We start from the raw sequence: 26,772 nt of genomic DNA on the forward strand, positions 1-26,772 counted from the left end.
ATTTTCTAAACTCCGAATGCTTTATAGAAAGAATCATTCGTGCTCCCAAAACATGGCGTCGCGCGAACCTGCGCGAGAGGTTTCAAATTTGTACACGACACCAGCGCCAATTGTGTGTCTAGATATATAACTACAACGTCTTTGGTTCTTTCCTGCCCCGACCACACCAGAAGCCAGGTATAATAACGTCTTTGGGTATAGACGGGACCGAAGGAGAGGTATTTATTATTCAACAAATTGTTAGGTCTACACTTGAACGAATCACTAAGTACAAGTGTATTACATTTTAGGAACGATATTACTTTTAAATGACGATGTCCGTAAGTACATATACACACATAATAATTATTATAATACACGGATAGCTATTCTACGTGAATTTGTACAATATTAATGACACACATCTACTCAGTAACATTTATAAATTTAATAAAATGACTTACATTTGTTGATTATAAAAATGTGAGGTGCGTGTAATCTAGAAAACAGAAATTCAGAATTTTGTTTGGATACCCAGTGAGCTTGTTTGTCTTGAATATGAGCTTACGAAATTACTGTGAACAGTAATATCACTCACATTATAAAGTAAAATAATGAATTTTGCCAAGCGCGTGATTCGTGTAATGCGAAATGTAATCTTGGAGAATTTCTTTCCCTCTTATTTATATTTAAATAGGAGCTAGTGTGTTTCTTTCTTCATTTCGTCACGTTAGTTATGCTAGTAGCACAGTCTAGTATACACAGTCACGAAGCTTGAGTTGCGAGGGTGCTAGGAACAATAGACTGTGCCGGTACTATTTCGTATTGTCTGTAATGAGGCGATATTAGCGATCCTAGTGGTTAGCAACTATCTATAGATGCATATTTACTACATATTGAGCTTCGTGACTGTATATAGTAGACTGTGCTAGTAATCTATATGGCGATTTTAGTGCGGCACATGCATGGATACGTGAAAAGGCTGTGATTAGTTACTGCGAATATTTTGTAGTTAACGGTTTCACTAGGAACCTAATGTGACGTAATTACGGTGTAAGCCGATAAATTTAATCCTACATACCTTCTCCACTTAGGTTATTTCCAAAAGGAAGACAAATTAACGCAATTGCAGCGAGGCTGACTATGAACTGAAATAACTCAAGATCCCGCCGGGCGAATCCAGCAAGCTTTTCCATCCCCATAACATTAATTGTCCCTGAAAGAAAAGCAGTCTTGTTCCCAAAGGATTTTATAACCCTCAGACTTCATACGTCTTCGCGAAGTGGGTTCCAGGACCTATCTTACAACGCCGCTACATCTTGTAAGAAGTGTCTACAAAAGACACATTCCACACATCCAACTATCAGAACACATCCATGTCGTGAAAGCCAGCAGTTCTACACCTTATCACGTAGGGCTATATTTGTTGGGACTCGAAACCACAAGGGCGTGGCTCAGTGCGGGACACGTGGAAAATAAGATTTTCGTGAGGAAGTGTGCAGTTGATGCTCTGCTTGTTATTCATGTGCCGTCCCGTAGATTTGTCTCGTGATATGGTGGCTGGACCTGGGAGCGTTGCGGGCAGCAAAGTGACTGAACCTAGCAGGTGGGTGCGGTGAAAGACATGGCGCAACATGGCGAACTCACGGATATCCGACTCTCACGAATAAATTCTCGGATGTGGAAATCACAATATGCACATCGCATTCTTAACTGCGTAAAAAAATATATTCACATGACAATATTTTCAACTAATTCTCCAACTTCAGAACACATGACTCTCAATTCGCAAACTTCACAGAACACAAAATTTGCAGATTTTATTAGTATACCCATGATTTACTTTTCTGTAGCAGATTTCTGTCAACACCTTACTATTAGTGTACAATCTCGTTCTTTTGATTTTCTACACGCTTTCATTTTGACGCCGACTTTTGAAACATACACACATCCAGCACGATAACTGAGAAAATTTCGGTCTCGACTTGTAATAACATTTAATTTCTGAACAGAATAAACAGCAAGTATTCTCTGGCCGAGAAGAAAGTGCGGTCTAGAGTGATAGAGATTACTAGACATCGGCAGTTAAGGCACTAAAAATGGTATTTTAGGAGCTTAGAAAGACTCTAAAAGCAACAAAAACAGGGCAATAAAAGGCAATGAAATTATACTGAATCACTCATAATTCATAAAGTAAACATTCATGAGACCATAAGTAACTTAACAAAGTGCACTGGAAAAGTAGTTTCTCTGTCCTATGGACTTTTTTCATTCCTACTTATGAATCCAAAACTTCACGTCCATAATTTGAGTTACAATAAACAACAAGCAAATTTTCAAAATTAACACACAAACTTCTTTCACGTTTATTGAACAAAATCAGTTCATATGCTGAAAAAGATCTCTCAACGTATACTGATGTCACTGGAGCATACTTAAACAGTGCCATCCTGGCTACATAGTAATCGTTCCATTAGTAATGAAAGCAGGAAATTCTGCTACCCACTGACGATATAAAGAAGCTTTCGATGTTTTCAATTTTGACATTTTTCACCATACAACAGTACCTTCACAAAGACAATCATAGCCTGACTACTACGATTTCGTGTTCTCAACACAGTGCTTGAGTCAGAAGGACAAGGTCGATTTCGGAGTAAGCAAAACAACAATGCTGCATTACAACAGTGTGTCCCATATCTATGGCTACTATCAGGACTGCAATTTCCTTAGTTTCGAACGCAGAAATAAATGCAGTATTGTTGAGTGAGTAGTCATATGAAGAAAAAAGTAAAAAAATGTATATATAAAAGCAAAAAAAAAAGGGCAAAAAACACATATTAAAGCAAAAAAGGCGTTAACGGCAAAAAGGCAAAAAAAAAGCAAGACCAATCTTCATCAGAATGCTTCATTTCTCATGATTCGTGAACATTTACTAGAAGCCTTTAAATATGAACATTCAGATAAAATAGCATTTTCCTAAACATCCGATGTCTAGAGATTACAATGCTAACAGTTCACACACTGAGTGAGAACTAAACACATCACCAGATTTTCTCGACCAAAATTCCGTCTACAAGCGATTACTTACTTATTTACAAATGGCTTTAAGGAACCCGCAGGTTCATTGCCGGCATCACATAAGCCCGTCATCCTGCGCAAGATTAATCCAGTCTCCATCATCATATCCCACCTCCCTCAAATCCATTTTAATATTATCCTCCCATCTACGTCTCGGTCTCCCCAAAGGTCTTTTCCCTCCGGTCTCCCAACTAACACTCTATATGCATTTCTGAATTCGCCCATACATGCTACATGCCCTGCCCATCTCAAACGTCTGGATTTAATGTTCCTAATTATGTCAGGTGAAGAATAAAATCCGTGTAATTCTGCGTTGTGTAACTTTCTCCATTCCCCTGTAACTTCATCCTTTTTAGCCGCAAATATTCCGTCTACAAGCGATACAATCCTCAACCCTCAGGGACATCGGACGCAAGAAACTGAGATGACGATGAAGGAGGGGAAGTGTAATTATGATGGTGAAATGAGTCCGAGATCCAACACCGGAAGTTACTCAGCAATTCTGCTTCAATTGGTTGAGGGAAACCAAACCCTCAGAAAAAACTGAACCAAGCAACTTGTCCCAACCAGGATTGAACCCGGGACCGCCCGCTTCACGGTCAGACGTTATTTCATGTCAAGGGAGCTAAAATGTAATTCCAAAATTCAGGTGATGACATTTAACTTGTTTCACGTATATACATAATATGGGCCTACGGTAAGAAGCGTAAATAAAATTCTAATATAAAATTCCTTAGCTACAGTTAGAGAATTACGTGTCTCTCAAAATTGAAAACTTCTCACAATTTCTTCCACTGAAAAGTTTTACTATGTATATTAAAGGAAATTACATTTACATAACTGAAAGGAATATTACATTAGAAGCGAATTCAACGGGATTAAAAATAAAGTACCTCATGACCTTCAAAACTTTTAATTTCAATTTCAAGATCAATAGATTCATTTCATGCGCATCGATGAAAAAAATACATATTTTATTTATAAATACGAATACAAGCAAGCTATAACAAACGAACGTAGAAAACATATTTCTGAGATCAACAAAAAGATATTGTAAAAGTTTTTTTTTACGTGATCACATTGTTACGATATTGATTGAAGAATTACGTGGGACATCCAAGCAAGCAAATAGCTATATTCGCTAGCATTATGTTGAGGCTCTTAAAGCAATCATTTTAATGACATTCTGAATAGGTCAAGGTAAGTATGCATACTATTGTCATGCAATGTTTGAACATGAGAGGGGATATCAAGATATTGCAAACTTCGCCCTACTCCATAGGCATCCAACAATACGTAGAATTGATGCATGTAAACTAAACTAACCGAGTTGGTTAAAAAGCGGTAAGAGAACTTATGTTCGTTTCATGTTTGCTGAGTCTCTGTAGAACCGAAGCTCGCTTTGCGTTTGTTCAATCTTTCCCCTTTCTAACATGTGTTCGGTGCCTTTCTCCTTAATTCCTCCCCTCCTGCCCATTTATGCTTTAGCTGCATAAGGATACTAGGCACATATCTTGCGAAGTGACTCGTAGTAATGAGTATAGGTAATTTTTGTTATTAATATGATCAACCATTCACAAAAATTCACGTATTGGTAAATCAAACAAAATATCTTTTTAAAGATTCATATGTTCATAGTAACGACTATTAGGTATCGTGCAATGTTCAAACATGAGAGAAAAAACCAAGACATTATAAACTTAACTTGCAGTATTATTATATTTATATTCAAGCGAAGGTATAAAATACGTCTGCGTGTACACTATAATGTGTTAGAAGTTTAAATTCGCAAATTGTAACAGGGAATTCTTCATGTTAAACTAAACCTAAATGTCTGATATCGATTTTTCCTGTCCCGCACAGTTTTCTCAATAAAAATAAACTAATTTCAAAGCATTATGTACTTACTTCCATAAATAACGTTATGGAATTATGGTTCAATAAGCATGGTTTCCACAAGTTAACCCTAATGGTTGTATGATCGATCACCTCTTCTGAGGCATGTGGAAGTGAGACCAGCAGCCGGCCTTGGTCATTCAAGGGCTGTCGCGTCGAAGACGGACGGATGCATTTTTTTTTTTGTAAATATAGATATTGAGAACAAAAGTTACCGCAGAAAAGACAGAAGTTATTGCAAGAAATATTAAAGATGAACTTAGGGCTACTGGTAAGCTTTTCAAAAACGGAAACTACGTTGAAGTCCAATCAAGCAGTGGCCATGAAAGTACTGAAAAGGAATATTATTATTCGTAACGAAACCCATCATATTGATATATTTCTGACGCAGAGGATGATCGTGTCTCCTTGGATAACGTCTCAAACGATAAAAGAGAATACTTCAATTACGAGCTATCCACCTTACGAATTTAAATATTTGATCAAAGTACACAGCTACTGAGAAAACTGAAAAATCTTCTAATAGCATGGCCATCAATGATACTCAACAGGCTAGCAGACACAAAATACTTAGCTACTACGTTCTTTATGGCGGAGCATTAAAACTACTTCACAAATTAGGCCTACCATGGTCAAAATCAGGAACATATTTTGTTGATCATAAAACAGTATGAATCGTGTATCCAAGAGCTGTATGGAAAAGTGATTAGTTTTTTATGGATATCTAACACCAAGCATAACATTTATTATATTGAGCACAAATTGCGCGTGAAGCAGTTATCTGTTACTGTAATACTTGATGAAAACTGGCCCGTGGTCGTTAAGAAAGAAAGGTTTCTTTCCAGCAGCAAGAACAAACAACTCCTCATCAATATACTTGCGAAACACTTCCAAGAAAAATTTAATTCTATAATAATTGTAGAATTATAAATTATAATTCATATAATAACCGATGGAGACACGCTGCAGAAACTTTGGAGAGGAAAAACATGTCACTGTAATAGCAGACGATACTAATACTTTAATCTTACTACTACACCATTCTTCTGAAACCACTTCAATGCAGTCTTCCACACACAGCGATAACGTGCATAATATCCAAGCCATGCAGGAATCAATTGGGAAAGAATGTTGCAAAACTCCACTTTTGCTCACGAGTTAACAGGGTGCGATACCAGTAACGTTTTGTTGGCAAAAGCAAATCTTCTGCGTTTAAACATATCAAATCCGAAACGTTATGCAATTGGTCTTCCAGATTTGGAACAGAAGAAAATGTCAGTAGAGATGAATTGGTAGACTTCGGTTACAAAGTTATAGTATCGTTGTGTAGTGGAAATAGCAATGTGACATCCGTGATCTCCAGATTTCAATTCGGCCGACTTTTGGTTGTGGAGCACCTTAAAGAACGAGTTTGCCTGACACATCCAACAACCCTACTGCAACTGAAAGATGCCATCTCGCAAGAAATTGCCAATATTCCAAGACATTATCTGCAAAATGCTGTGCGTGGTGTCGCAGACAATGCGTACGTTAAACAAGAGAACGGCGGCCTTCTTCCCAATGTTTTGTAAACCCCGTTGTTTGCCCAACACTGTGATGTTTTCGTTTTTTCCCTATCTCAAATATTATAATATTTATAGCGGTTTAATGTTTGAACTGACTTTTGAAAATTGTGCATGTATGATTCATATAATCTTTAAAAATGTTCCCATTGCGTTTTTTTCGCATGTCGCAATAATAATAATAATAATAATAATAATAATAATAATAATAATAATAATAATAGCCTAGAAGTCTAGAAGAACTAGTGTCATTCTTAGGCGTTAGGCAGTTTCTAGCTGTCGCAAAAGCTACGAAAGCAGTAAATTCACTTGTTGAAACCCAGTGAGCGTATCCCGCAATATTGTAAACTAAAAGGATATACTGTAGCATATCATACTTCCACTATGTACTGTAGTCGCATTTCCTTTCTTTCAATGAAATTTCATTTCTCGGAAAGAGAAATAAACACGGAGTGCTAAATCCGGTGAGTGAGACAGGCGTAGGATCAGAGCAAATATGTTTTTGACCCTGAATCCATGCAGAGACCTTAAACAATAATCCGCGGTGACGGGACCAGTTTTCAGATTTCCACTTCCCGCGGCGTTTATGCTACAAGCTTTCCCCGAGACGCCGTGCTAGCAATCCCTTTTTCTTCACACAGATTTGCGTCCGTTTTCTTCGACGAAGGCCATACGGAATGACCAATATTCGCAACGAAGGCGAAACCATTTCTACGTTTTCGTACCTATTGTGTTCTGCTTACTGTGTGCTCAGCAAATGCTTTTTTCAACATTTTACAACTCTGCGTACCAGCTTTTCTTACTTTGAAGCAGAATCAGATTTACAAGCGCTGTTCATTGTAACCGATCATCTCTTCTGTGCTCACAAATCGCAGAAGCAACACAAACACACACACACACAATTTACTTAAAAAGGCGAAAATCCCGCACTGGTAACTGACATGACACTTTGAGTTTCAATAATTGAAGCACAAAGTGATTTATTTTATAATTATTAAAAATAAATCAAATGCATTAGAACCCTGCTCAAAGTAACTTATTTTGTAATTATTAAAAAAAATCTAATACAGTAGAACCTCGCTAATCCCAACCAAAATTCCTAAATGAAAAAGTTCTCAAATTTCTTTTTTTTACCTTAGTTTACTCTCCCTTTTAGGTTCATTTATACCACCCACGCCACACGGGCTTTACAGGGCCGCGATCTGTCGGGAGATGAATTAATCTATTGCATCACAAAGATACTTTTTTGACCACACAAAGACACGGAGGGCCTCCCCGGATGAGGGATCATCTCAATGCCAGAGCCATCTCCGATACAACACAAACATTTAAGACATTACACAGCATTCACTCGCACATATGTAAGGATTAAGGGAAGGATCGTCGTCCATGGCCGGGCTTTAAAGAGGTACAGTCTCGGGATTTGCCTGGAAGTAACTGAGGGGAAACCATGAAAAACCTCAGTTAGGGTTGCCGGCCCATGGGATCGAACTCCGGACCTCCCGAATACAAGGCCAGCCCTACCACGCAGCTAGCAAGTTCTGAACTTAAAAGTCAAGATGAAAAAAAAAACAACAACACTTCGTAACGAAGAATGGTATTACTATATTTATGTAAGATATCAAAATCCAATAATGTCTTCAAGAAATGAATTATAGTAATCGTAAGAAAAAGAGTTTGACATTCAAGATAGCAGTTTTATTGTTCTTTGGTTACCTAGAAATCAGTTCATTACAAATAGGCCTATAAACTCATTACTTTTCTCACACATATGCGTGAGCACTCACAACAATCCGGTTTCCCAATCAGGTCTATAGTCTACCTGCCGAACGTCTGTGACTACGTTTTGTTGCTATAATAAAATAATGATTTCGGATAATCCGAACATTTTCTTAACCGGACAGGTCGCGGTCTAAATTAGTTCGGATTGGCAGGTTTCAACTGCGTGTAATTTTAACTAATTACTATATTCTGAGATTGACACGTTGTCACTACACTCTTCCAATTCGCTATAGTATGAACATGTCTCAATCTCTTGAGGAGATCACACTAATTGCGCTGAAAATGCTTAAGATTTTATCGATTATTTAACGAAGCTACATCAATTGCGTGGTTATCTACAGTCGATGGAATTAGTAATAGCAAAATAACTCCCAGGGTTCGCAGATTATCTTACATTCACCATAGAGCTAGGGGAAACCGGAAAATCCAAAATAGATAATAGTCAAAACAGAATTCGAACCCAAACCCGAGAGGAATCTACTACTACTAGATCACGGCAATAGTCTTGGGATGGATAATAATTGAGTCCACTGCAAAAAGGGGGAATGTCGAAAGTATTTGATTTTGTAGGAAATGCAATTTAAACTTTGACATTCCCACTCTTTGTGTTGCATACCAATTCTTCAACACGATGTAGATCTGGAACTATCACCTTTCTTGCAGCGCAACAAAGTGTATTATATTCTACTCCCTTTGATCTATATAGTACTGAACCTTCATCTCGTTTTTCACAAATTTACGACACACCCCCTTTTTGCAGTGGACTCTTCAATTACATTTATTCTATGCCAGAATATGGCTTCCTTATCAGTATTTTTAAGCACGGTAATAGGTACAGATATATATTTAATTAACAAGTATATATTGAAAAATTAGTATCTTATTGACTACTTCGTTACTGTCAGGTACTGCTATACAGCTAACACATAATTCTACAAGAAAAAATGTTTGTGTTAATCGTAACTATTTTCAATTTTCGCCGTCACTGAATCTGTTTCACATTTCTTTATGACTCCACACTGATCCACTTCGGCTCTGGGGTATAACTGTAAATGTACATCCACGACTCATCACAGGTGAGAATTATATTTAAAAATGTGTCTCCCTCTGCTTCGTACGGATTCAAAAAGTCTCAAAAATTTCAACTCGGACACCCATCTGATCTGCATTCAAGAGGCGTGGAACCCATCAAGTCGATTTTTTTTTTCCGAAATTTTAAATAATTTTAAATGATGGACTGCACACTACCATGGCTTATCCCAATTTCTTTACAAAATCTAGTCAACTATTAACCTCCGATCACCTCCAATAAGGTCTCGAAATGATCAATTTAAAACCAGTGATATTATTTGAAGCACTGGAGTTATATCTTCCAGTAAAACTTTCCTTCGTTTCCTCAAATCACGCAAATGCTTCGAAACGTTATAGGGCCTTTGGTCCACTACGTTTCGTCCACTTTTTTTTTGTCCACCGACACATTTGCCCATTTCATGAATCGTCCATTAAGTTTTGTCCCCTGACCATTTCGTCCACTATGGCAAAAAATATAGATGACATGAAACATAATTCATTTAGTGAAAAAGCAATTTATTTGAATTTAAATATGTTTTTGAATGTAGCTACATACTGTTTGTATTATAAACATGATTAATCATCATTTTCTTCTTCCTGAAGAACTTCAGCATGGTTAATTTTTACACTATATGAAATTCCTCTCATATGTTTCCAGCTGGCCGTCGTTCTTGTAGTCTTCATACCGTATAACCATTCCCCTGATGTGTTCATGATTATTGACACATGTCTGACTTAATGGTTCACGGACTCGCGTGTGTCCTCCCAACAGTTGAGTGACCACCTGTTCATTTGATTCCTGTTCATCCAGCAAGACTTCCAAAAACTTCCAAATGCTGGGATGATAAACAATCATGAGTTTTTTAAATTTACTATGTAAATCTTCGACGGCGTTGTTAAGCCTCTGTTCCTCACTCAAGACTGCTTCGTACACATTCCTTAACCATGTTTCCGGTGTTGTAATTGTAGGTGGGAAGATGGGCGAAAGTTACGGGCATAAAAGGTGTGGACAAAATGTATGGATGGACGTAAATTGTATAGACCAATCGGTTTTGGACAAGACAACGTGGACAAAAGTGAGTGGACGAATGGTAATGGACGAAATAAATTGTGGACAAAAGGTAGTGGACGGAAGGCCCGCAAACCCTTCGAAAGTATAGAAAAATATCACATTTGCTTCTTTCGAATTTCCTTCCTAAATGCCTTAAGAACTTTATCACTAATCCCATCAATGCAATTCAACCATAAATAAAATGTATGAAATTTATTCCTTAACAGAATATTACATGTTTTTCCAAAAATAAAACTCTAATATTAAGCATTTTTCGCTATTGAAATGTAATTAACGTTTGACTTGCCTTGCGAAATGTGAAATACACTCAGGGACAAAAAAAAAACGGACACTTTAATATTTGCTGGTATTTTGCAAAACATTATCTTCTCATACAATATTATGGTAGCCATCTGTTGTTATGGAGACGTGTATACATTGTTGATTTTTTTTTTTGTTTTATAAACAAGCCATTACAACCAAATATTCCAATTTTGCTTTCGGAGTCTCAGCTATAACAATTTTGTCTCAACCATTTTGTGCTTCATTATAGTTATCATTCGTTATTTCTTTATTTTTACATTTTCTGAGTTTAAGTGGGGTTGTAACATTTGTCTTAAAACAAGATGCGACCTGAAGATGTGGCTCGAGCTGTAGCCCTTTACGATGATGGACGCAGTGTAAGTTACATTGCAAATGTTATGAATATGGCTAGAAGCACAACCCATGATGCCATAAAACGGTATAGAGAGACCCTAGAATATACCAGAAGATCAGGTTCGGGTCGTCCAAGAGCTACAAATCCAAATGAAGACAGGTAGATGGTGTTGAGAGTTCTTAGGGAGCGCAACCTGCCAGCTACTAGTGTAGCCCAGCAATTTTTTAACATGCATGGACGCCCAATTTCGGCCAAAACAGTTAGAAGGAGGTTGAAAGCAAGTGGACTGATATCAAGTAGACCTGCAACTGGTCCCAGACTTCTCAGGATGCATCGAGTTGAACGACTGCGTTTTGCAAATGATCACAGGGATTGGATAAATGGACAGTGGAGCTGTGTTCTGTTCACCGATGAGTCCCGTTTCAATCTGTGCTCACCTGATGGACGTGAAAGAGTTTGGAGAAGGAGGGGAGAACGATTTTCACAGTGTTGCATTTCCGAAAATGTGCCGTATGGAGGTGGTGGAGTGATGGTTTGGGCAGGAGTGTGTACGGATGCTCGTACTGAGTTGGTTTTTGTTGAAAATGGAAGACTAACAGCTGATAGGTATATAAATGAATGCTTGGCTGATCATGTTGTGCCATTTGGCCAATTTGTAGGCGATAATTTTGTTTTAATGCATGATAATGCACGGCCGCATAGTGCCCATGCGGTCGGAGATTATCTCCAAGAAGTGGGAATTCATGTTCTTCCATGGCCAGCAAGGAGTCCAGACATGAACCCAATTGAACATGTGTGGGACATGCTGGGACGGCGTGTTAAGAATAGACGACCGAGACCAGAATCGCTACAAGAGTTGAGGCGAGCACTTGGCGAAGAATGAGAACTTATTCCTCAAGAAGACATTGCTAACCAAATTGAGAGCATGCCAAGACGTATGGATGCAGTTATTCAAGCCAGAGGGGGTAATACCCGTTACTAAAAAGAGTTTTTAATGTTTAAGGCACCATAAAATGAAAAAACAGTTAGACCAAATGATGCTATAGTTATACGCCCTTTGTAATTTTTTGTAAATTTTGTCATCAGAGATTTTTTTCAAATGTTGTCGTATAAGGTGCTAAATGAAACATTATTTTGTTTAAATGGGTTTTGTTTCATTTTGAAATAATTGGCAACAAAATACAAGAAAATATAGAAGTGTCCGGTTTTTTTTTGTCCCTGAGTGTATTAAGAACATGAGGATATGAGATGTTTTTAGAAATCTAAATGATGCTGAGGAAAAAAATGTGACTGTGACTTACGGTTCTTGCTGTTGTACGCTGCAATTCATTGGGAGTGACAGTGGTGATGGTAGTGCAACGTCCGCTCTTGTAGGATATCCAGTAGAGAGGATCCTTTGCAGCATCTTGGCAATCGCTCCTAAGGCTGCACCTGAAACAGATTCCACATTGACTGAGTAATGTAATGAAAATTACTAATCGAGGGTTCCAGAATGACAAGGTTCTATATAGTGTTTAGTAAATTTTACAGGAGAGCATTTTAAAAGTATGTTTGTTAATAAAATCAATGCAGATAAGAACCTTTACAAACTAACTTCATCACGAACAATAATTGAGATATAAACATATAATTTATATGGTAGATAGCTGTGAAGTAGCAGAATTCAATGCAATAAAAATCTCAATTTTGCTAAAAATGTCATATGGAACCTTGTCATTCTGAGCCCACATAATACTTCTAGTATCACTTTTCTAGAGGTACCGGTACGTGAGAAAGTGCGGCACTATCCAAAAGTCGGTTACATTATACTAAGGAACATTTTAAAAAATGTGTAATTAATTCATACTTTCTGCAAAAGTACTGAGTTGCAAAAAGTAAATGAAGAGGAATGGTCTCTCAATAACTTGAAAGAACTAATGCAACAATTTTTGTAACACTCTGCAAAGACACTGCTACTCACAATTGAGGAAATTTTGTCAGTTATCAAATTCATGTAATACACTGTTTGTCGTTTTGTACAGAAATATTACTGTCATAAAGAGTAGGATATCACTTTCTTAACTGTTACTCCTTATTTATCCGTCCAAAAACTGAAAATAAATTATTATTGATATTGCGTTAGTAACTCGAGGGCTCATGGAGGACATCAACATTGTTAACTTCTACTTTCCTAGGAGTGATCCTATCTCCCTTTCCATATCACTACCGATTCCATTTTTCTCTCTACCACCGAAGTATTACTCGATCAAGCCCAGTGAAGTCCTGCAGCCCGGAGCCGTGGCGCTACTACTCCTGAGTTCGTAATACCGCATCGCGATAGTTCATATTACGCCCGTGGCTCCACTCGCCTCGGTCGAGTAATACGAAGAGTGCAGTATTTCACCCTAAAACAACATATACTCCCATATAATATAAAACCGTTAAAAGACTACCTAACTAACTTTAATACAATTAAAACGGAAGTAAAGAACGTATGAAGACTGCATATCAATGGAGAGCAAAAAACCTTAGCAGTAACTCTGAATTTAGATAATGTTGCAATAAAGACCCCAAATCATTAACACAATTTGAAGGAGAATAGGATTTTTTAATTCTCTGCTCAGGAAGAGAAAACCAATTTTCATTGGTATAGTGTCATGTAACAAAAGACAATTTCTTTACAACACTTAAATAAACGTCAGCACACATTATGCTTTACTTATCTCTCTCTACTGCACAAGGCGCAATAAAAAAATCCCTCGAGAAATCTTACCCTTTCTAGATGAGAAGTCATAAAAAATCCCTTCCACACTAACCGATTCTAGTTTTAACTTTTCTTCTGCAACATGAAAGTATCGTAAGTCCCATCAATACATCAAATGAAGTTCCCTCCTCCCAGGGGACTGTGGCCCGTTTCATTGTTGTTTCGGACAGTTCTGCACTAATATTGACGGATGAGCACCCAGTAAAGAAGATATTAGCGTATGATCCAACGAGAGTAGTAGTATTGATTTGCATTTGGAAAGGAAAGTGATGTACAATTTCAGCAAGGGAACAATAAAGCTCGTGCGATTTCCAAAGTAGCAATATAAGGCGTATGAAGGTCGGAAGAGAAATGCTATTGGGTGAAACCTATAACTGTTTCGTTTGTATGTTGACATTTCACGTTGGCACTCTCGTAACTGTGACAGTTACAATAGATGTCTCTCTGAGCAGGGAATATTATTTTCCACGTCAAAAACAAAATAAAACTGAAAGAAAGATACCTACATATCTACACGTCATTTTCTTCAGTATGCACGGTTCCAGTAGGCAACGATTACAACAAGAAGAAAACACCCAGATGAACAGTTTTGTAATCTAGGACTGTGAATGTTACAGATTGAAGGTCGAGTGTAGGAAAGATATGTGTACACTTAAGCAACTCATTATTCACTGAGCTGCCTACAAATTTGGAAGTAGGCGAGAAATTGTCTGTGAATTTCTGGAGTCACCTTACTCAGGGACGGGTCCCTTTATGTGCTACACATGTAAGACACGGGCCCACAGCACTACTTCCCTTCTTGAATCCAATAGGCCAATGCTATGTATAGTGTGTGTGATTGCAATATGGGACAACAGGCAGCATTTGCACTGTCGTTGAACGCCTCACTTCATCGACCACAGGGATTCTTAACCTATGGGTCGCCGTGACTTTCGAGATGGGTCAGAGTAACTTCCAGAAAAAATTAAATAAATGTCTAAAAAGTACTTAATTGAACATTTTCAGAACTACGTCTTCATCATCATCCATGGCGCTACAATTCATCTCTGAATCTGGGCCTCCTCAAGAACTCTCCTCCACCTGTCCCGATCCAACGCAATCATACTCCAGTTCCTCATTCCTAATGATACAACATCCCCATTCACTCCATCCATTCATCGCAATCTTGGCCTTCCTCTCCCCCTCTAGAATTCCTTCAACCTCATTAGATGTCCTGTCCACCTCAATCTGGATAGGCCTATCTTGATGTAGTTACTGATATCAGGATTCTTAAAGAATGTATGCAGGTCTTGGTTGTACCATAGTCTAGTTTATACAGTCACGAAGCTTGAGTTTTGAGGGTGCTAGGAACAATAGACTGTGCCGGTACTATTTCGCATTGTCTGTTATGAGGCGATATTAGCGATCCTAGTGGTTAGCAACTATCTATGGATGCATATTTACTACGTATTGAGCTTCGTAACTCTATATACTAGAATGTGGTTGTACCTCTTCCTCCATATGCCGTTCTCACATATTGGCCCATAAATCCTTCTTAGCATCTTTCTCTCAAAACAGAGGTCATACTCGTTTGTTTTGCTAACAGTCCATGTTTCAGATGCGTATATGAGAATTGGCCTTATCAGAGTTTTATAGATCTGTACCTTTATAGATCTCGGTAAAACATGGCTTTTCATGTACTGTAGCAATCCAAAATAGCATTTATTCGCCGCTGTTATATGCTGTTTTATTTCCTGTCTGATATCATTATTCATCTGTACTTATGGATCATAGGTAAGTAAAGGACTCCACTTTTTCAAAGACATATCTATGTGTAGGCCATTTCAGATGTATTGGCATATCTTTTGTCTTAAGTAATTTATTTTGTCTTTTTTTCATTAATAATTAATCCCATTCTTTTTGCGCTGCCGGCCAGAGCAAGAAAGGCGTCCGCCATCGCAGTATATGATTTGCCAATAATATCCACATCATCGGCATATGCTAACAATTGGACAGACTTCGTGGCAATAGTTTCTCTCTTCGTATGCCTGAATCTCTTACCGATTTATCCAGTGCGACGTTAAAGAGGGAACTACGTCTTAACGAATAATAATGAAAATATGTCAGCTGACTGAGGTCTAAGCCTACTGGTGGCACTTATTCCTTACAATACGGTATTATTAGGGGCCACATTACAACTCTTTTAACTACAAAATACGTAAACTCATGGGTCGATGAAGTTGATCTAGTTGACTTTAGGTCTTGGCCAAAAGAGGTTGAGAAAGAATCCCTGTATCTAGCACGTCATCTAAGGTCTCGCACTCGGCACGAACGATACCCAGATTTGAGCAAAGTGATTAGGTTAACGGTTCTTTTTCCAATACACATACAGTAGTATGCATGCGGCAGTGCGACTGAACGCGAAATGTTTCGGTTCAACATAGAGGCCTATCCACACAAGGCCTATCTGGCATACTAAAAATTGCCAAAAGAAAATCTATTCGTGTTATGAAGAAGATTTATATGCTTACCCTGAGAGTCTATTTCAATTTTTCTTACATGACATTACCAAACATTCGATCCATATAACTGAGGTGAAGATTTTGAAATTAAATGGTCAGAATACCGGGAGTCGTTCTACAGTTTCTAGAATTGAGACGAATCTCAAAACATTAATTTTATTGATTACTAGAGAGTCATAATTTGAAGATGTAAAATGCAAAATACTCCGGAACATCACCTCCATTATGAAGCATAGCTTTTACTAATGATGGAAATTCTTTCAGTCTGCCGAGAAAGAATGAAATAATATGTAGACAAACTTTTTCGTACTTTTATTCTTTGGATTAATTATGTGACGAAATACTGTAATCATTTTGTGTTTGATTTACCAGTTCTGTATTTCGGTTGCCATTCTTCATGTGTTTTTATTTTAGTAGGCTATTTTACGACGCTTTATCAACAGCTTAGATTATTTAGCGCCTGAATGAGATGAAGGTGATAATGCCGGTGAAATGAGTCCGGGGTCCAACAGCGAAAGTTACCTAGCATTTGCTCATATTGGGTTGAGGGAAAACACCAGAGAAAAACTCAACCAGATAACTTGTCCCGTCCACACCTGTGGAGTAACGGTCAGCGCGTCTGGCCACGAAACCAGATGGCCCGGGTTCGATTCCAGGTCGGGGCAAGTTACGTGGTTGAGGTTTTTTCCGGTGTTTTCCCTTCAACCCAATATGAGCAAATGCTGGGTAACTTTCGGTGCTGGACCTCGGACTCATTTCACCAGCATTATCACCTTCATCTCATTCAGACGCTAAATAACCTAAGATGTTGATAAAGCGTCATAAAACAACCTACCAACTACTACTAACTTGTCCCGACCGGGAATCGAACCCGGCCCATCTGGTTTCGCGGCTAGACGCGCTAACCGTTACTCCACAGGTGTCGACTTCTTGGTGTGTGTGAGTTCCTTGGTCACCGACCACAGCAGTGTCACATGTAAGTGGACGAAGTTCTCTATTTAAAATGAGTTTTAAATATTCGCATTTAAACGTTACTTAGACATAATCACATTTTAATTTCAGTACAAGAAATATTTGAAGATAGCTGCAATTGTCTTGGATTATATATACAAAATGAGGAGACTTACCTATCACAAAGTTCTCATATATTTTCTTATTACACGTTTCACAACAATTTAGTGCGTTTTTCTTATCTCACTGCAAATTGTATTACTAATTGTAGTCTATTTTCTTGAAGAATTATTCTAATTCTGAAAAGAACATAAAAAGTAATTTTTACAGCTCTAAAAATATTTGTCTTCGATTATAGACTGTACGGTTAAAGCAATCCGTGGCGCGATAGTCCATAAAGAGCCAAACAAACGACTCCTGACCTCGCGTCCACATGCCTCAGTAGAGATGAATAATCACTCAACCAGAAAGGAGATAACACGGCATCATCACGATGTTGATTTTCGAAAATTGTTACAGTAGGTACAGCTGTCAAAAGAAAAAGTGGCCGCTCTCCTGAGACAAAGTTCCCTTCGGGTATCTTCGCTAAAATTCGGAGACAGGCGATGTTACATGTTGTTGGACCACGTTGCCTGATATCTAAAGTTATAATTGAAGTATACTGTGTGTTATTCGATAGCATAATGGTAGCGTTCAGGCCTCTTATTCATGAGGTCCTGCGTTCGACTGCAACCTCGTGCTTTTTATGTCCTTTTTTGTTCTGTTTTTGAGAGAGACAAACTAGACATAATGGCTCCTTTCTCTTTTATGATTATTTTAGTAATTAACATCAGGTTCATTAATATATTATGCCATGACTTCATCATTATCATTATTATATTGTGGCTGCAAATGGAAAGAAAAAAAAAATTATTCTCAATAAAATATCTTTCGTGGCATAAACATAACAAATTTACTGGCGTCGGCCTTAAAACATTCAAACAATTAAGCGTTCAAAAAACAAAACAAAAAGCCACAATTCAATATTTAGTCTATCTTCCTCTTATCTCGATCATCTTGCAGTCGAGTGGGCATGGAATTGACTACTCTTTGCAAATAGCGACTGTTCTTAGACACGATATTCCAGGCATTCTGAACATACACACATAAATGTTCTGTCCATGGGCAGGTCTTTCATTGCAAACCCAGCAATATCCAATCTTTCCTATTTTCTGCCTTCCTCTTAGTCTCCGCATATGATCCACATATCCTAATGTCGTCTATTATTCTTTTCAACCAGAGACCCAACCAATTCCTTTTTCTCTTTCTAATCAGTTTCAGCATCATTCTTTCTTCACTCACTTTTTCAAACACAATTTTATTTCTTATTCTGTCTGTCCACTTCACACGCACAGTTCTTCTCCACATCCACATTTCAAATGCTTCAATTCGTTTCTCTTCATTTCGTCGTAATGTCCATGTTCCTTCCCCATACAATGCCACACTCCACACAAAGCACTTCACTAGTCTCTTCCTTAGTTCTTTTTCCAGAGGTCCGCAGAAGATCCTTTTTATTCTATTAAAAGCTTCCTTTGTTCTTGTTTGCAGTTTTCTTGGTAAGGATAGGCCTAAATGCGGTAACATCCCGTTGCTTTCCGCACACCACTATCTCTTTCGCATCTTATTAAATTCCAGGGGGCCCAAGCATGGAGATGAGGAGAGTGGATTTGACTAATTGGGCCCTCCGGACTTCACCGAAAGTCACGGCAAGGGTTAAATATTAATTCTATCAGGATGTTTGACCCTATCAGAGACCGGGAAGTCTCAATTAGCCTTTGCCCCCCGCATCCTGGACTAGCTTTTACGAATCATCAGAAAATCTTAGAATGTGATTGGGCAAATTTTTCCGAAAATGTTTCCACACTTTTGCTCTCGTAGCTCAGCGGACGAACGTCGGAATTTAGATGTCAACGTCTCAGGTTCAATTCCTCGTTACTCCTTTTCATTTTATTGTGGTTCAAGATAGTATAATGTAATAATACAAAAAGAAAAACTAATACCAGTATTATGCAAATGGGATTTTTCCAAACCTAATATTAAATTTATGTTATTTATATCGCTAAAGGACGATTACAATATAAATAACTAGAATATTATTTATACAGTATCACTAAAGAACGATAACAGAATATAAATGATAAATATCGGTTTGTTTAATTAATATATTGCGAAAGAACAATAACAATATAAATAACTTGAATATTGTTTTATAATGCTAATGAAGGAAAACAGAATATAAATGATAACTTGAATATTATTTAAATCGTTAAAGAATGATAACTATATAAAAAATGTTTATATTATTCATATCGGAATTTCACAGGTTTATTACAGATGTATTTAAGAAATTGTAGAAGAATAGTAATTAGTAACAGTGTCCTATTTATTCCTCTTGGAGCCAAATTTGTAACTTTTAAAAGTGTGGTTACTATGTTGAAGTGTATGTGTTGTAACGGATGCTTGATTTGTTATGTATGTGAGTCAGTTATGGGATGCTTGATGTCGTCGTAATTGTAGTTTGATTGTGTTTGTGTGACTATTGTGTATTAATTTATGATGTATGGTACGGAAATCTGTATATTTGTGTTATAGAAGTGTTACGTATGTGTGTTGTTAATGTTTTTGTATGTTTCAAATTGATACCTGATATTTGTTTTGCAATCGCAATGCCTAATTTACGGATTGTTTATGTTTTGTTTACATCGCGCAAGCTAATTTAATTTTCTTTTCCATTCTCTTTATGCTTATCTTTTTTGTGTATAAAACTATACCCCTAACATACATATGTAAAATAGGGCTAACCCCCATTGGAGATACAGTAATAATTATTATTCATATCGTTATAATACGATAACAGAATACAAATGATGACCTGAATTTTATTCATATCTCTAAAGAACGATAACAAAATATAAATAACGTGATATCCATAAAGAACGATAACTGGAATAAATGATAATTTGAATATCATTTACATCGCTAAAGAACGATTAAAAAATAAAATGAAAACTTGAAGAAGGCCCGAACCCACGACCTTTCAATCATTAAACAAGTACTCTACCGCTGGTCTACGAGGCGCAGATATGGAATATTTTCATAGTTCCGGACCTGCTTGTACAAGCACATGCATCGTGTAACATCGCCGCGACCCGAAGTGGACTTTGAAAATATTCGCTGTTCACGAGTGCGGCCACTTTTTTTTTGACAGCTGTACATGTAATTAATTTTTCACAATTTTAGCTGTACCTAAGTAGCAAAACATATCGAAAGTTCTTTTTTTATATTAATGTAATCACTTAAAGGTGATTAATGTTAAAATATAGCTATTAGTTTGCTATAGTTCGCATACGCGTAACAAATGTGTTTATCGCAAGGGATGCTAATCCTATAAAATGAGGCACTTTTCGCCTGGCTTGGCTAGGGGACTATTGGAACTTTCACAAAATTCGCAAAGAAAAGTGTAAGTAACTCTACATTCTTGTTGTTTAGTCAACTGTCCGAAGACAGGTCTGAACCTCACAAATGATACCAACATTGCATCAACTTATGAAGCAACTAGGACATGAGATAATGGGGAGGAATGCCAGTTTCTTTCCCTCTCTATTGCCTACATCGCCGATTAGCTACATGTTACACTAATCAGACTTCAGATAGGGGAGAGTCGGGTAGTATCGGACATCGGGTAATATCGGACAGTGAGTTTCTTTCATCTACCACACGATGATAGTTCCTGATTGACATGGTTACATTTCTGTGATGTCGCATAGAGAAACGTAACCATGTCATCCAGCTACTACCATATGGTGGTAGATGAAAGAAACGCACTGTCCGATACTACCCGATGTCCGATACTACCCGACTCTCCCCTAACTCTGCGTATAACAATTTTTCTGTGGATATATTGGGCACCTCATTTCGAGACACGTTGAAATACAAGTTTCTGTCCTTCCTCATTATGGAATAAATGGCACTAAGCATGCCGCCTGCCTCTTTTCCTCCTTTGTGTATGGCGAATTCTCTTATACTATTGAAGGGATTTTGATCATATTCAATGTGTACAAGCCAATTTATGTTGGACTGATCCACATGATATAATAGGGGAGAGTCGGGTAGTATCGAACATCGGGTAATATCGGACAGTGAGTTTCTTTCATCTACCACCAGATGATTGTACCTGAATGACATGGTTACGTTTCTATGATGTCGCATACAGAAACGTAACCATGTTATTCAGGTACTACCATCTGGTGGTAGATGAAAGAAACGCACTGTCCTATATTACCCGATGTCCGATACTACCCAACTCTCCCCTAAATATCTTTAGTAAAATATTTATAGTTTCTTATTTGATATAAAAAATGTTAAATGAAGTTGAACTATACAGAATCGATGTCAATATTGTTTTTTGTTATTAATTATGTTTTTTGCATAGAATGAAGAGGCAAATAAAATGTAGTATGGGAAATCGTATTCAGTACCCTTCGTTTTACTGCAGAGGGTACTAAGTATTTTCTCTATAGTCAGGGCAGTTTGCTTTCCAAAACATTTTTACACTGTTCCTCGAATTAGGTCACGGCTGAATTAATCGATTCTACACAAATGTGTTATCATGTGTCGGGCATTCTTTTTAGGAGGGGGGTACGTGGAATGTTTTGCTATTTTCTGCACAACTATTTTCTTGAGTCCCAAGGACGTCACATAATAACAACTGGTTTACACTAAACTAATTCCTAACATAAAACTTAAGTTTCAACTCGTAAGAGAAGAATACTAACTAGTCTTTTCAAGTAACGTGTTCCAATCCCTGGGTGTCGTGTGCAGACACGCTTCACTGGCTCTAACCAGGAAAGATTCTACCCCTTCACACTGGCTAAACTCTAAAACATAAGTGGCGTAACAGTAGAAAAGGCACTTTCGCATTGAATGTTCAACATAGGAAGTCTTTTAATTGTTTTGGAGAACTGTGATAGAGGCTAGTCAGTTGAGTATACATGAGCTTTTATTCAATAAGCTCTTAACTTTTGAAGATTGACATTTTCTTGTTACGGTTGCCATTAACTAAACTGTACGTGGAATGAAGGAACCTGATTGGTTACAGGATTAACGGAAAAAAATCTCTACATGTCTGCTGAATTTAAATATTTTAATTCGGAACCAATATATTTATATCACAAGCAGGCTTCGGTCCTGGGCACAGAAACGCATGAAGTTCCGAACGCACGGACGATAGTGTTCTGTTGGTCGAGTGGACTGGGAAATGGAGCGCGCCGTTACTTCGTGTTCCAACATGTAAACAGTCCGTCATAGTACGGCACAAAATAGATTTCACCCAGTACAGATGCAGTATATACAGTACATTCCTAAGTAGACAATAAATGCCTACCATTAAAGTATTAACGTGAGTTGTTACCTTCAATCAGATGTCCCTATACCGATGCTCGTTACACGTACCGCAGCCAAGCAGCAATACACACAACGGTAATGCACATTACGGACCCACCTGTGCTGTTCCAGTCGCTCCACACCGGTCATGACGTCATTTATACTCCGTGTACTCTAAACCTCATATTGGTTACTCTGTGTCGCTAGGCGGAAGCCTGATGATAAGATATATCAGGTGCCCAAGTCATGATCAGATCTCACAATATACTGAACTTGATTACAAGAACAATTCATTATTTCATTGCAGAACGATTAATTATTCCTTTATTGCAAACGTGTTATTTAATACAAAAAGAACAATGACAAACTCCGTGTTCCAGGCGCTACGAGAAGTCACGAATTATCGACTGTTTTGCCCAGTTAAAAGTTAAAGACTTATGTTATAACATACGAGAAACTTGAAACGATGTTTGCAGTTCATGAAGTTGATAACTGAATCAGATCCTCGCTGAACTGCAGTGAACGTATCTCCGTCTTGTGTCCCAATAGAGAACTGTTTTGAAGTTTCATTGAGATACATTACACCACTCAAAAAGTTAAGGCCCTTACGAAAAACATTAACATCAATTAAGGAACGAGTCAAAAACAGGCCAATTAATGGTCTCAAAGGAGAGATTTTGAGACTGCATAATAAAATTTCAATTCGCTTTTTAATTCTCATTCTTTGAAATTATCATTTAGTTAACTTTGTGGTTGTCATTTTCATCACTGTCTTCTTCACAAACACCATCACAATTTTATTTTCGTCATCAATATGAATTTTCATCATCAATATGAATTGGATTTCTAGGTACTTACTAAAAGTAATTCCAACTAGCTATAGTTACAAAGAGCAAGCAATATCGCCGCTATAGTACAAATAAGCCCACTGGGTTTCAAAGCTGTAACCAATAAAATTGTATTGAATGGAGCGAACTTCGTGTACGCTATGTAGTATTTGACGAAGTTGGCGCCATTCGTTTATAATAGGCTACAGCTTCCACTGATCTAGGTTTGTGGGTGGATTTAGTGGGTGGAGTTTGCTTTTCAAATCCAAGTCAGGGTGGTTGTACGTATGCGGCGATTTGGCTAATTGTACGAGGTACGATCGAACTCTGTGTTGTATGTAGTTTTATACGACTATTTTACGGGAGGGACAATATTTTGGAACTTCTATTATAGGTCCATAATTAAAATAAAATTAACGGTTAATTCGTCCCAAGACAGGTTTTCTTCATTCAGTATGTCGTTGACCAATATCAAAGGAACATGATATTAAAGGAAACAAGATGTTTTGAAAATGAATATAGTGACTATGCTTGCAATGCAAGTCGTTTATATGTCATCTTGAGATTTAGGTTTCATGTACGGATATACGATGCGGTTATATCAAAGTAATACGAATTCAGAGATCTGCTGACTTTCCTGTATGTTTGACAATGAAATTATTTTAGACTACCAATGAAATAGCACCGTCACAGGATTAAAAAGTCTGCACGTGCCGACATTATAGTGGTGTCGAGTTGAGTCGAGTGGAGATGGATAAATTTGATATACTAACAGGAATAATTAATATTAAATATCTGTCGTCGTGTGGCCAAGGACCAATGCTGCATGTCCCTAAATAAATTACAGATTCTTTCAGAAATGCAACCTCGGTATCATTTGTCAAATGAGGCACAACTGCACACCGCTACCTTCTTATCCTCTTTCTGCCCTGCAATCCCTTTCAGGCGTCGATGCCAGTTACAGGGATTTCTATCCGTTAATTTTACCATAGAATAAAACAGACTCGTAATAATAGCCTAATATTATAGACCAACTGCTTCAATAATATAGACATTGTAAGAATGGAACGCGCTATTAAACTATTATCCTATGCTTTAAAAGTTTGCAGCTAAGAATTTGCGTATTTTTATTCTACTTATGTCAACAAAATTGTTTTCACACGTTACACTTATTAAACACAAAAACAGGTCCCGCCTTACAGACGAAAACGTAGTGCAGTTGAGAATTTCCGTGTGTAACATTCAGCCGGACTTCGTTTCCTTTTCAGAAAGATACACAAAAAATAATGGAAGGTTAAAGTTTTGTTTCAGTCATTAAGTTAATATATTTATCTGTTTGAAAAGGGGGTTTTGTTATATTTTTAAGTAATCTTACAAATTTTTCCCCCATTTTATTTTCCTGCTTTTTCCTTATTAAATTATTCATGATTTAATATAGAACGATTTGCTTCCTTGCAATAAAGCTAATGAGATGAATGAATATACTGCTTGATTATGAATAAAGCACATTCTACCTAGAGATAGACAGGAAATGAGCTATGGAATGTTCAGTTCAGCATGTGCACGAACCACCCTCCACTGGTTGTTTTTTATTTTACGACACTTAATCAACAGCTTAGGTTATTTAGCGTCTGAATGAGATGAAGGTGATAATGCCGTTGAAATGAGTCAGGGTCCAGCACCGAAAGTTACCCAGCATTTGCTCATTTTCAGTTGAGGGAAAACCCCGGAAAAATCCTCAACCAGGTAAATTGTCCCGACCGGGAATCGAACCCGGGCCACCTGGTTTCGCGGCCAGACGTGCTAGCCGTTACTCCACAGGTGTGAACCCACTGGTTGTAGTGTTCATGCCAAGTATCGCTCGCCCGTCTCCGTATTTCTTAGGCTGTCTCTCGCGTTCGAGTTTTGATCACCGCTGCTCTAAATCTAGAGTCACTTTTTTCCCGTTCATTAAACGGACTTATACAGGGGTATTTCCGGGCTAGTGTTACAAACTTTCAGGGATGATAGGGAAAGGCACATGTATCAATTTGAGATAAGGAACCCTGGTCCGGAAATAACCGAGTCGAAAGTTACAAGCAAAAATAGTTGTGTGTACGTGGAATAATTTTATTCCTCTGTACACCTTATTTATATATATTTATCTTTACATATACTGTATTCATCTTGTGTTGTTTAAGTTGTACAGTATTCCATTCGGTGCGCTGTCTGAGGGGTGGGGACAGGAAACTACACTAAAGCAATGCAGATAGCGTAATGTGTAACGGACATGGTCGGTCCTGATATGCACGTCTGTACACAGCACTGTATGTGTAAAAGTTGCAGTGTCCAGTCGATCAGTCCTAGTGAAATGGAGGAATACCCGAGAGAGGAATATGCAGACCTGATTTTCGAATACGTATGAGCCAATGGGAACAGTAGACAAGCTCACGTAGGAGACATCCGACCCATACCATCTTTCCACAACTGTTAAGGGTTAAGGGAAGGAGGGCACGTGTTGCGAAATTACAATTCCATTTCCACATAATTATTTTTGCTTATAAATTTCGACTCAGTCATTTCCGGACCAGGGTTCCTCATCTCAAATTGATATATGTGTCCTTCCCCATCATCCCTGAAAATTTGTAACACCAGCCCGGAAATACCCTGTATAGTGGACGTGCAGTAAGCATGACGCCAGGTTCCACTTACGGCAGCACGGATCATATCGAAAAACTGCAATCATCAATGCCTAAGTTGGATTCGTAGCGATTTAGCCGTTGTGCACATAACGACGAAATATACGCTCTGACTCTAATTAAAACAATTGTTTAATTTTAAATTAAAGAAATTATGTATTGGAATTCACGAAAATGATATATAATTTTAAAAAATTGCAATATTCATAGTATTATTTCATTTTCCCAAATGTTACAATTTGTTGTAGCTAATGACGAAAATAGGGTAACACGAGGAAGACCCTAATTTAGTTGGCCAATGCTGCAATTAATATGAATAATGCGTAAAATAGCAGGAAATTCTCTAACAGCACTTTTGTTTAAGGAGTACTACTGCACGCCTCTTTAAACTTTGTACCCGGTAAACGACACTTTCACTGCCCGCAGTTGCGGTATCGGCTTTTGCCATGTGGCCCTCAAGTCTAATAAAACAGAATAATCTCTTGGAAAATCACCTATCATTTATCACTAATTATTATACTGAACGTAAAACTAAAGTATATAACTTTATTTACCGACTGCTATATCGTTTAGA

The 26,772-nt window shown here is 37.7% G+C and overlaps 1 protein-coding gene across 2 annotated transcripts in view; it reads right to left on the reverse strand.

Moving 5' to 3' along the window:
• Positions 1-26,772, reverse strand: part of PlexA (plexin A) — a 1,043,054-nt gene that overhangs the window by 196,793 nt on the left and 819,489 nt on the right. For both annotated transcript variants that reach the window (XM_069837886.1, XM_069837888.1), the window contains exon 6: positions 12,379-12,508. In XM_069837886.1, the coding sequence (XP_069693987.1) occupies positions 12,379-12,508 (130 nt within the window). The remainder of the gene's footprint in view (positions 1-12,378; positions 12,509-26,772) is intronic.

The sequence above is a fragment of the Periplaneta americana genome, chromosome 10 (assembly GCF_040183065.1).
Source record: "Periplaneta americana isolate PAMFEO1 chromosome 10, P.americana_PAMFEO1_priV1, whole genome shotgun sequence".
NCBI classification, from domain to species: domain Eukaryota; kingdom Metazoa; phylum Arthropoda; class Insecta; order Blattodea; family Blattidae; genus Periplaneta; species Periplaneta americana.